The 13,372-nt window shown below is 41.3% G+C and overlaps 1 protein-coding gene across 1 annotated transcript in view; it reads left to right on the top strand.

Annotated features, from left to right (window-relative positions):
- Positions 1 to 13,372, top strand: part of LOC132382146 (uncharacterized) — a 48,730-nt gene that overhangs the window by 20,152 nt on the left and 15,206 nt on the right. The window contains exons 6-9 of the mRNA XM_059952048.1: positions 184 to 389; positions 9,556 to 9,752; positions 11,966 to 12,158; positions 12,368 to 12,521. Of these exons, the coding sequence (XP_059808031.1) occupies positions 184 to 389; positions 9,556 to 9,752; positions 11,966 to 12,158; positions 12,368 to 12,521 (750 nt within the window). The remainder of the gene's footprint in view (positions 1 to 183; positions 390 to 9,555; positions 9,753 to 11,965; positions 12,159 to 12,367; positions 12,522 to 13,372) is intronic.

Raw genomic sequence — 13,372 nt, forward strand, 5'->3', positions numbered from 1 at the left:
AACTCAAAAACGAAAAAAAGTCTGAAACTAATAAAAAAAGTAATGAAACCACAAAATGTTAGAAAACGGAGATATATTTTTATTGTTTTAATGTGTGAAATTAAGCCTATAGAGTATATTCCTTTTTTCAAGAAACTTTAAGGAAGTGGTAACGCTGATCTTTTTTTATCATCTCTCGTACAGTGGAGGTGTGCAGCAAATGCTAGCCAATGCCATCTGACAGCCAGAGCTCCAAATGCAGTCAGCAAATCTTGTTCTGTTCACCTGGGGACGTTGGCCACACTGCAGCAGATACTTGGGACGAACATTTACAGATACTGGCAGAAACAATGCAAGCATTTACAACATGAGGATGTACAGTCCCCGAGTTTATCCGGTTTACATAGCAAGTAAGAGTGAATGTTTGTATCACAATTGTTTAATGGTCAGTTTATTCTTAGAGCTACTACAATGACCTCTTGCTGTTATGGGCATCTTCTTGACCTTGGAGCTCAGTATCACATTGGACAGAGCTTGCACTTACAGGACTATTGTGGAATTCTCTTTTGTCACTTTAGATGAATTTTGCAATTGGGCTGTTGCAGCTGGTGTCAAATCTAACTACAAGAATTTCCAGTTACAAACTCAGCTGAAATTTATAAATATATATGGTGTAAAGAAATGGTGTAGGTTTGAAGTCAAAGTGTGAATGTAGCCAGAGGAAATGAATTATGTATATAGAATAGAGCCAGCTGGTGTTGAATGATAGAGCATTGGCCTTCTCTCTCACAGGGTGTAGCTGCAGTAGTAATCAGTTCTGAGCTGATGATAAACTGCTTTAAAGTGGGACCCCCAACAGCGAGCTGAGTTCTTTGCCTAGAAATGCAATCACTTTATGTTGCTTTTTTAAATTAGTGTTAAGCAATTTTATTCTGGAATGAAATGCAATAAGTATCACTTCCAGGATGTTTTGCATCACTTTAAAATTTGGATCACTTGAAAATTTCAGGCATAAACCACTTTTGTGCACTTGATTCAATTTCTATATCAGTTTTGCCGGGGGTAACCTCGTGCCCTGTACAGCTTTGCTTTTAGATCTTTGTGGATGAATTTCTGCAGAGACTGACTGTCATTAGACACTCCAGTGGCAATTTGCTTTTCGCATTTCAATGTTGGATTGGGATTACCTTATTTTTCTTTCAACCTTCTGACCCCAACCCCCATCTGATACCATCCCACCACTTCCTGAGGTCGATCCTGCCCCCTCAGGGCAAATACCTTAATCCCTTCCCTGGGGCTGACCACGTGAGACCCCTCTGATCCACCAAAATCCAACCCCCACCCTTGACACTTCACCGTCCCATCCATCTGATCCTTCAATCGCCTGAGGCTTACAAGGGAAATATCCAAACTTTCCCCGTCTTCTACTACTGTGGCCCCTCCATTTCTAAATTCAAAGTGTTGTCAATTCAGAGATGCTCTTCTGCAGACCTCTGCTGTAGCATGTGGTTATTTGAGTTACTGTCGCCTTTCTGTCATTTTCAACCATTCTCCTCTGATTAACAAGACAACACACACAAAATGCTGGAGGAACTCATCAGGTCAGGCAGCATCTATGGAAAAGCATAAACTGTCAATGTTTTGAGCCGAGACCCTTCATCAGGATTGGAAAGAAAGAGGAGAAATCGGAGTTGAGGGAGGTGAGGAACAATTTGAAGGTAAATGGTGATAGGTGGAACTGGAAGAGGGGGAGGGGGTGTAGTAAAGAGCTGGGAAGTTGATTAGTGAAAGGGAGAGGGCTGGAGGAGGGGGAATTTGAAAGGAGAGGATAGAAGACCATGGAAGAAAGGGAAAGAGGAGAAGTACCAGAGGGAGTTGATGGGGAGATAAGGTGAGAGAGGAAAACAGGAAAGGGGAATGGTGAAGGAGACAAGGGAAATTACTGGAAGTTAGAGAAATCGATGTTCATGCCATCAGGTTGGAGGCTACACAGGCGGAATATAAGGTGGGTGTTGCTCCTCCAACCTCAGTGTGGCCTCATTACGGCTGTAGAGGAGGCCATGGACTCACATCTCATAATGGGAATAGGAAGTAGAATTGAGATGGGTGACTACCAGGAGATTTCAACTTTTCTGGCGGACGGAGCATAAGTGCACAGCGATGTGGTCTCCCAGTCTACATTGGGTCACACTGATATACAGGAGGCCACACCGGAAGCACCAGATACAGAAGATGTTTTCACCAGCCTCGCAGCTGAAGCATTGCCTCACCTGGAAGGACTGTTTGGGGCCTTAAATGGTAGTGAAGAAGGAGATGTAGAGGTATGACATTTGTTCCTCTTGCAAGGATAAGTACCAGGAGGGAAATCAGTGTGGATGGATGAGTGGACTTGTGTGGGGAGCAATCCCTGCAGAAAGCGGAAAATGGGGGGAGGGAAAGATGTTGTTGGCGGTGGGATCCAGTTGAAGGTGGCTGAAGTTGTGGAGAATTATGTGCTGGACACGGAGGCTGGAGGGGTGATAGGTGAGGACAAGAGGAACTCTATCCCTGGTGTGGTAGTGGGAGGATGTGGGTGAGGGCAGTGTTGAAGACATCTTAGTAGTACTGGAATGAAAAGTCTCATCCCAAGAGTAGATGCAGTGGAGATGGAGGAACTGAGAAGGGAATTTTTACAAGGTAAAGTATAATATAGTCCAGGTAACTGTGAGAATCAGTGGGTTTATAAAAGATATCAGTAGATAGACTGTCTCTAGAGACAGATACAGAGATCAAAAAAGGGGAGGGAGGTGTTGGAAATGGACCAGATAAATTTGAGGGAACGATGGAAGATAGAGGCAAAGTTGATGAAGTCAATGAGCTCAGCATGGGTGCAGGAAAGTTGGGGACTGATACCAGTGTAGGCTGGAACGTGGGCTGGTCCACATAGTTGATTTTAAAAAAAGCAGGTTTAGCTGGGATCTATGTGAGTGCCTGTGGCTACACCTGTGTTTTGAAGGAAGTGGGAGAAGCTGAAGGAGAAATTATTGAGGGAGAGGATCAGTTAAGCCAGATGGAGGAGAGTAGTGGTGGAGGGGGAACTGGTTGGGTCTGTTGTTCAGAAAGAAGCAGAGAGCTTTAAGGCCCTCCTGATGGGGGATGGAGGTGCACAAGGACTAGATATTCATAGTGAAGATGAGACAATCAGAGCCAGGGAACTTGGAAGTCATTGAAAAGATCCAGAGCATGTACCGGTAAGTGTCACAGATGTAGGTAGGAAGGGACTGAACTGGGGGGGGGGGGGATAAAACAGAGTTGAGGTTTGCAGATATAAGTTCAGTGAGGCAGGAACAGAGAGAAACATTGGGTCTACCTGGACAGGCAGGTTTGTGTATCTTGGGTAGGAGGTACAAACAGGAAATGCGGGATAAGGGAATTATGATGTCGGTGGCAGTGGATGAGAGGTCCCCAGAGTCAGTAAGATCAATGGTGGTGTGGGCGACAATGGCCTGGTGCTCCTTAGTGAGGCCTTCTTTGAGTGGTAGATAAGGGGAGGTGTCTGAGAGTTGTCTGGCCTCAGCAAGATAGAGGTCAGTCTGCCAAACTACTACAGCACCCCCGCTCCCTTATCTGTGGGCTTGATGATGAGGTTAGGATGAGTGTGGAGAGGTAAGGTTAGAATCAGAGAGAGAAGTTTTATAGTCGAGACATTTGATGTCTCACTGGCAGTTAGCAATAAAAAAAAATCCAGAGCAGGCAAAAGACCAGAGTGGGGTGTCCAGGAAGAGGAGGAGGGTTGAAGACAGGAGAAGGGATCATCGATGCAGGCTGGAGAGTCCATGACAAAGAAGTAGTCATGGAGATAGAGGCAACAGAAGAAGAGCACAGCATCATGTTGGGTGCAGAACTTACTGATGTGTGGGTGCAGAGGGATAAAGGTGGGACTTTACTGAGGACAGAATGTTTTGCCTCAGAGAGGGGAAGGTCAGAGGGAATTATGAAGAGAGCACGGATGAGAGCTGGGATCGGGGGAAGGGAGTAGGGTGTATCTAATGAGAGGGGAGGGTTGAGGGAAGGTGGGGTTGGAGGAGCAAAGAGCTGATGGTGGGACGTGAGAGACACAGGATTGCAGAGTGGTCGTGGGAGAAGGGGAGACTGGGGTTCCAGCGACAGTGTGTAAAGTCTCAGCCTGGAGATGCTGTTGGTCAAGATCCAGGCTGGAGTTGGATTAACAAGGTGTTTTTGCCCACAGAACTGCCACTCACTGGATGTGTTTTGGTTTTCACACCAATCTCTGTAAATTCTAGAGACTGTTGTGTGTGAAAATCACAGGATATCAGCAGTTTCTGGGATATTCAAGCCACTCCGTCTAGCACCAACAATCATTCCACAGTCAAAGTCACTTAAATCAGTTTTCTTCCCCATTCTGATGTTTGCTCTGAACGACAACTGAACCTCTTGACCATATCTACATGCTTTTATGCTTTGAGTTGATACCATATGATTGGCTGATGAGACATTTTCATTAATGAGCAGATGTACCTCCTAAAGTGGCCACAGACTGTAGGTTGTGGCATATTGTGTGGCTGTATACTTTAAGTAAGTAATGTGTGAATATGACATTGAGATCTTTAATGGTGTGGAGAAAGGGGCTGCACCTAGGTAGGTGGAACAGTCATGGGCAAAGGAGGGTTCTTTAATATAGACAAAGGCAGGTTTTGATTCATCATGTTTTTAATCACTCAGAAGGAGATTATGTTGATAGAGCACAATGAATGCTTGGGACGCCTCCTTCATTTAAGTATGTCATATACAATGAACAGTCCCATCTTTTAAAATACATCCCAGGCACATTTTAGTTCTGAATCCCAATGATATTCATTGTGAGATAGATTTAATGTACCATTCATTGCAGTTATTACTTTCTAATGAATAGTTGCTTCCAAATGTTTGATGTTTTCTTGCTCTGACTGTTGACCCAGCTGAAGAATTTTCTGAATCTCCTGAGTGCAGGAAGTGTAATGGAAAGGGAAGTACTTTCATAGGAAAGTTTCAGGTACTGCTATCTCAGCACTGGAATCTGTGCACAAGACTGTGATCATTAACTCTTACAAAGATCAGTCTGGGTGATACTTGCATCATCCCAATTTGTTTGTGTTACTTGCAACAGTCTGATTGATCCATTTAATCCATTGATCAAATTCTCAACAGGTCAGGCAACAATCGGTGTAGTTCACCGTACTGCACTCAAATCATTTCTGCTTTCAGTAAGGCTGCTATGTTGGATGTGGATGGCCAGAATGAACATTATTCAGTCTCCCACGCTTTTCATCCTCACGTTCTCAAAAGTAAGGAAATACCAGAAGGTTGTCTGGATGTGTGCCTTGATTTGATTAGTCACATACACTTCAGCATCTTTGATTCTCTTGACTTCCAAAGATCTGGAATCATCCTTTGGATAACCAAAGGACATTGGCCATGGAATATAGACATACAATTAAGCAATACCCAACAGGAGTCATCCATATTAAATGAGTAAGTCTGTTGTACACCTCATTTTAACAGATGGAAAAACAGTGAATTTAAGTTGCATAACAATTCTGTTGGCATTTGAAAAAAATAAGTTATTTCCCATCTTGAGTGAGCCTTTTGCTGATAAGATTTCAGGACATGCATATCCTACTCTAGGTTTACAGTATTTTATGGCTCATTCCATGCTTATTTCTGATTTCCACATTACTAACCACGACTATCTTTTGCAAAAAGTCGAGATTTCATTTAGTTTAGTTCATTAATTACCCAAGCTCTGACATCAAAATCACATTCTTTTCCCTGCACAAACACAGGCAGCTGTATTTTAAAATTTATACTGCAAGACTTAACTTTCCAACAAGCTTCTATTTATATCTGATAAAAATACAAGGAGCTTCAGTAAAAATAAGCAATTTGTTTTTATTCAAATTATCAGCCAAGTTCAAATTTACTGGAGTGAGTTTTGGCCTTTTCCAAAGGAAACCAGAGGGAGCACCCAAATAGTACTTTATGACCCAGTAAAATTATTGATTACCACAGATGAGGTAGCTGACATATACTATGATGTCAAAGAGATTGAAAGTTAGTCCCCTGGCCCAGAATTATAACTTGTTGGTTATAATGAGTGATTGGTTTCTGGGATATCAGCTTGAAGTCATTTGTCTTCAGTATTCTTCTCTTTGCAGAAGAGGGACTGTGCATTGGCTTCAGGCTGAGGGAGCTGTCACATAGTACATGTGACAAGCAGGACAGGTGCACACTGTCAGGTGAGATTAGTATCCTTCGGGTGGGTTAATAAATGATGAGGTTTCAAAGACTCGTTGATGATTCATTATGAGGGTGCTGTTTTTCCTCACTGCTGGCTACTGATGCATAGCTTTCTGTAAGACCCTTATCGCTACTCTTGAGCACTGCAAGTGGAAACTAACAGCATGCAAAACAAAGTTATGCCTTCTGGTGGGGAAGAAGCAGCTGTGCGCAATGCTTAATGCCTGGTGAATTCACAGCAAGGAACCACAAGTAATTTGCACTCTGCTTGTTGGAGTCTGCAATAGACAGCTGCATCTTTAAGTGTTAGAGCTTGGAAGGGGAGAACTGAACAAGACTGAAATGATCTACATTCATTTTTAAACATCAGTTTGAAATATAATGCACAATAATTACTGGTTTATTATATTTACACAATTCCTCATTTTTATCTGTTGAATATATTACCCTCTACCTCCCTCTATTTTCCCCACAGGCCTGCAGTTTTAACTCTTCAAATATTTATCTGAATCCTGTTCGAAAGTTATTATTGATTCTGCTTCCATCTCATTTGTATACTGTATCACAGATCAAAAAATCTCATGGTGCGAAACTTTTCATCTTCTCTGAATCTTTTGTAGTCATTTCAGATCAGTATGTACATGCCAGTGGATGCAGTTCCTCATTTACTGTATCAACATCTTTGTACCATCAGGGTACACGGTTCCATAAGATCATAAGAGAATGGCTGAATTAGGCCATTCGGTCAATCGAGTCTGCTCCGGCATTCGAACATGACTGATTTATTTTCCTTCTCAACCTCATTCTCAATCTTGCCTGTTCAACATAACCTTTGATGCCCTTACTAATCAAGAAGCTATCAGTGTTTGTTTTAAATATTCCCAGTGTCTTGGCCTCCTCAACCATCTGTGGCAATGAATTCCACAGATTCACCATCATATGGTTGAAGAAGTTCCTCCTCTTCTTTGTTCTAAAGTGACACTCTTGCTGAGTCCTTTGGGCCTCGATTCTCTCACTATTGGAAACATCTTCTCCATATCCACTCTGGGCCTTTCAGTATTCAGTAGGTTTCAGTGAGATCTCCCACATTCTTTAAAACTTCAGCATGTACAAGCCCAGAGCCATCAAACATTCCCCTTAACAAGATAAAATCCTATGGCTTTTTAGGAAAGATACTGGCATGGAGAGAGGAATGGCTGACAGACAGGAGGCAGCGAGTGGGAATAAAGGGGGTCTTTTCTGGTTGGCTGCCAGTGACAAGTGGTGTTCCTCAGGTGTCAGTATTGGGACCGCTACTTTTCACATTGTCAATGATTTGGATAATGGAATTGATGGCTTTTTGGTAAAGTTTGTGGATGCTACGAAGATAGGTGGAGGGGTAGGTTGTGCTGAGGAAGCAATGCGATTGCAGCAGGACTTAGACAAATTGGAGGAATGGGCAAAAAAAGTGACAGATGGAATACAATGTTGGGAAATGTCTGATAATGCATTTTGGTTAAAAGGAACAATAGTGCAGACTATTATTCATATGGGGAGAAGGTTCAAACATTAGAGGTGTGGAGTGACTTAGGAGTCCTCGTGCAAGACTCCCAGATGGTTAATTTTACAGATTGAATCTGTGGTAAAGAAGGCAAATGCAATATTGGATTTAATTTGAGGGGAATAGAATATAAAAGCAAGGAGATAATGTTGATGCTTTATTAGAAACTAGTCAGGCTGTACTTGGAGTCAACAGTTTTGGGCCTCATATCTTAGAAAGAAGTGTTGTCATTGGAGAGAGTCCGAGGAGGTTTAGAAGATGATTCCAGGAATGAAGGGGTTAACAGATGAGCAACATTTGGCAGATACAGTGGTGGTGTGGGGGGAATCTCATTGAAACTAACTGAATGTTGAAAGGACTGAGTAGGGTGGATGTGGAGAGTATGTTTCCTGATCATCCAGTACATCAAAGGATATGGCGAGCAGGCAGGCGTTTGGGGTTGACAGGGACCTGGAATCAACCACGATGGAATGGCAGAGCAGGCTTGATGGGCTGAATGGCCTAATTCTGCTCCTATGTCTTATGGTCTCATACATCAACTCTTCAAATTCAGAATTATTCTTTTAAGCCTCCTCTGGACCCCTTCCAATTTCAACACATCCTTTCTTAGATAAGGAACACAGAACTGCTCACACTACTCTAAATGTGGTTTGATCAATGCCTTATCAACCATCAGCATTACGTTCTTTCTTTCATATTCTGGTCCTGGTGGAATATTGCATTTGTCTTCCTGACAACTGACTAAATCTGCAAGGAGTTAACCTTTAGGGAATCCTGCAATAGGACTCCTAAGTGCCTTTATACCTCCAATTTCTGAATTCTCTTCCTATTTAGAAAATAGTCTACGCCTTTATTCCTTCTACTAAAATGCACGACCGTACACTTCCCTACACTATATTCCATCAGCCACTTCTTTGCCCATTCTTCTCATCTGTTCAAGTCTTTCTGTGGACTTCATACTTCCTCAACAGTGTCTTCCTTTCCACCTACCTTTGCATTTTCCTCAGACTTAGCCACAAAGCCATTAATTCTGTCATCCAGGTTATTAACATATAATGTGAAAAGTAGCAGACACAACAATGACTCCCGTGGAACAGCACTAGAAACTGTCAGTCAACCAGAAAGGACACCCTTTATTCCCACTCTTTGCTTTCTGCCAGTCAGCCAATCTTCTGTCCATGCCAGTATCATTCCAGATAATACCATGGGATCTTATCATGCAGTCTCACATGTGGCACTTTTTCAAAGGCCATCCAGTGCTGAGCTAATTCATTTTAGCTAGATGTTATTAGGGATCCTACAGCTGCTCAGGACAGGATTTAGGCATGTTTGGTCCTTAAGTACTTAGTCCAGGCTCACGCAAAGAAGGGTACCTAGGGATCTGTCAGAAGGGAACCACTACAGAAGGAATCAGACTTATTGCTTCCAGGAGAGGTTGGAAAATTAAAATGAGGAGAAAAAGATGCTAAACCTTCTTTGAAAATTGCCCTACGCAGCACAAATGCTTGACTGAGAACTTCAGAAGTCCTGGAGGTGGAGTGTCAACATGTGGTAGTTCCTTTTGCTGTGTGTAATTGGCCCTCACTGTGAACTGTGATGCACAGTTTGGAGCAAGGCTGTCAAAGTTTACATCAATTATCCAGGGATTTCTCTGCAGCATTAAAGTGATAAATAATTTTTCTCATCATGATGCACTGTTGAATTTACTAGTTGTGACTCTCCATAGCTCTGACCTATGCTTTTTGTGCTCCTCTTTGTAGGGTCTGCTTTGAGGCACAGGCACAGTTTTTTGCACAGGATTGTGCCTCCCAACACACCTTATTCAGGAATCATGCTAAAATATTGGAGAGTTGCTTCCTACATTGGCGCACACTATTACACATAAAACGTGGGAAGAGAGTGGCTATACTGCACCTACTTCAACTGTGCAATACAAAGCTGCAGCAACAGACTACAGGTTTGAGCATGAGGGAAAGTCATAATCTTTCTATATATCAAGTGTATGAACCTGCTCAGTAAACTTTTAATTAGAGTTTAAGAGAAATGGAACAAAGTCCTGTATTGCTAATAGTACAATACAGTAGTTGTTTAACTAATTTGGATTATCATTATAATATAGAAAACTTGGCAGTGATTTATATACAATAAAGTCCCACAAATAAAAATATGTTAAGGACCAGGTAGTTAATTTAGTGATTTAGTTGATTAACTGGCATTTTTGGTGAGTATCTTTCTTACATTATAAATAATGCTGTGTACCTGAGCACTCTAGTGAGTGAATTCACACCACCATCTGACCTCCCCCTCAGCCCACCTTCAGCAGCAGAGCACATTCTCGATATTGTCTGTGTTATGCACTCAAATCTCTGATATTCCTTGTTTTGAACAAATGGTACAAATGAGATTTTAATCCCTAGTTTTGTTTTAAGTTGTCAAAGGTGTATTGATATGATTGTAATCTGGCAAACTGTTCTGTAGAAGAAGAAAACGTATAGAAACTTTGAACGAGTTTGTTGCTTTTTGATGAATTTGGACAATGTAGTCACCCCTCAGCCTTTTGTCCCTGCATTTCCATTGTAGAGAATCATGATTCCAAAGAAGGTTAACTTGTCACTACTAACCTGAAATGTAATTTGCTTGTGTCTGCTAAACATCAGATTTGTTAAGTGAATGTGATATAGTCAACCCTGAAAAAGACTACAGATAATCATCTAAATATGCCAAATTAATTTTGCTGTAGATTAGTGTGAGATGATGAAGAAGAATGTGGCTGAAAGCAATTCAAAGGTGCTAGGTGACTGAAAAGGTCAGCAAACACGGACAGACAGGTTAACAGGACTATTAAAATGCTACTCTACTACTGGATATAATTTCCAGAATAGAAACGATAGCACAAAAAATCTGTAAACTTGTTTGACCCTGGTTAGAGTATGTGAGCATTTCTGATTCCCCAACTCCACTGGGTAGGAAGTACAGAAGCCTTTGGTCCCATACCACAAAGTTCTGTTATTAACCTACAACCATCAGGCTTCTGAAGCAGTGTGGATAATTTAATTCACCATTACTCTGAATGGACTCTTTGACCTACTTTTAAGGACTCTGCAGGTATCGTTTTCAGCATTTTTTTTATTTGCACAAATTATCTTTTGCACATCAGTTACTTGTCATTCTTTGTTTACGTATAGATTTTTGTGAAAGTCTTTTTTATTTCTTTTTCCCTGTGTAAATGCCTGCAAGAAAGCAAATCTCAAGACAGTGTATGGTAACATATATGCACTTTGAACTATGAAATACAGAGTAAAGATTGAAGATGTTCAGACTCTTCTGTGGGTGACTTGACAAGTATTTTACACTATATATTGTTTTGATAAAGTGGATATAGAAATGATGGAGATTGCTAAGGTAGGGGTAATTTACAAATTCATGGGGAGCCACTATATCTGATAAGTTACTGTGATATAGAACCTACTAACATAGGATTCAATAGTGAGAAAAGGCCTGGATAAATTTAGGATTTTTTTGAGTAAATGAGGCAGAAAGATACAGATGGAGTTTGGTAAAATGGAGTTAACTACCAAAGTATATCAGTTGGGCTGAATTGCCTGTGCATATGATGTAAATCCTCTACAATTCAATTGGCTATGTCTTGGGTGTATTCAGAATCAATGCCATTCTGCCAAACCTAGATGTTACGCTCTTAGTCTTAATTGACGTTATTGTCCTAGCAAACCTTCCTAGCTGTACCAATTCCAGGATCTGTGCCGTGTTGCTGGACCTACAGAAAAATCTTATGGATGCATGTAATTGGAAATTTAATTATAAATGGTGATACATCTAGCTTACTACTACCCTCTGCTGATTTTTACCAGGTACTGCGGTGGTTTGTCAGAACACTTATTTTTTTCAAGAGGCCGTTATTACTGATTTAGTTCAGTACACAAGGCCTTTTAATAGATGGGCAACTGTACTGGTGAAGAAACCAGACTCCTTGCAGTGAAATTCCTCTCCCTTTTCTGATTACTTCTTATACCAGCTCTTCTCTACTTTGCCATTGCTACCCTAATTTCCTGCCGCTCTCTCATAAGGAAAGGAGTAATCTCTCACAATTGTATATTCAATGCCTTAATTCTTTCAGCCAACCTAGTCTCTTTTCTATATTTCTCTGTTTAGCTGTTAGTTGTCAGAATTATGGGAAAGATAATGACCACAACAAAAATGAAAGATATGAAATGTCTCTTCAACTGGACGACGTTCATATAACTCATGAAGAACTACATTCACATGGAGGTGTTTGCCTTGAACAGTCATCTCAGCCACAATTCCAGGACAGTAGAGAGGAGCTGCACAAACTTCAAATAGCTAAGTATGATCTGGATGTTGGAGACAAGGGTATAAATAGAGGCAATGGAATGTGAGAATACTTTGGGGTATTTTATTCTGGACTGAGAGTAAAGAGAGGAGTTCAGGCACATTATCAGGGCTGGGTTTTGGAATTTGAACAAGGAGTTCTCAGGAGCTTCTGAGTATATTTTGGCACTGAATTGATGATTTTGTACACAATGAGTTTTACAGGATCACATCATGGAACCAATTGCAGGATGTTCTGAAACTCTGGCCTGAAGAATTCTTCAAACCATGTCTGCAAGAATTCAGTAAATACCAGCCTGTGCAGAACAGCACTGTTGCACTGGGTGACGAAGAATTTGACTGCAGCTCACTTGAACAGGTAGCTGGAAAATACAAGCATGAGACTCCTGATGGGTTGGCCAGACAGTACACCATGGGTCCCACTTCCTAAAACTTACCACCCTCTACATGTTTGAAGAGGTTGGTTTTTCATCAACAGTTTTTTAAAATTTCAATGGTTCAATGGTTCACTGAGACTGTCTCAATAAGGTCTGGGGTTCCACTGGGTCCTAAGGTCTACCGCATTGAGACAGGTTGTATAAGGGACTTGAGCATTCGCATTTTTTGGTATCCATGAGGGGTCCCAGAACCAATCCCTCACGGATAAGGAGGGCTGACTGTATATACATATATGCAAAATGTATATAACCACATAATTTATATAGAAATGAGACAAATTCATTATGTCCTGTATGTCTTTGATATGATCAAAAATACTGCTGGTGTTTTAATTCATATTTCTTTTCATGTTAGATAGCACTGGTCTGTGGGCTTGGTTGCTGGGCCTGAAGCATCAAAAAGGAATTTGGAAATTTAAATATAGATTCTGTTACTTACAGAATCCTGTTGTGAGACTGCACAAATTTGGTAGGGAAGTCCATTCAGCTTGGTACCTAAGGGCTCAACTACTGTGTTTGACTCCATTGATTTTCTCAAAAGAACTTGCCTCCCAGACCAATGCTCTTGGTGTGCTTCTGCATTGTTTGCAATAGGGTTTTCCAATAGGCAGTGATTTATACTGTTTAATTTGTGTCTGTGTGATTGACACTGAGGAAGAAAGTGGTAAGTTCTGTGAACATATTAATAGACTGACCAGGTGGTCAGTAGAAGTCTGAGGTAATGCACTGGGTAGACTTTAGGAGAAAGGAGACTGATGAGATTAATGAAGGT

The sequence above is a fragment of the Hypanus sabinus genome, chromosome 27 (assembly GCF_030144855.1).
Source record: "Hypanus sabinus isolate sHypSab1 chromosome 27, sHypSab1.hap1, whole genome shotgun sequence".
In the NCBI taxonomy this organism is placed as follows: domain Eukaryota; kingdom Metazoa; phylum Chordata; class Chondrichthyes; order Myliobatiformes; family Dasyatidae; genus Hypanus; species Hypanus sabinus.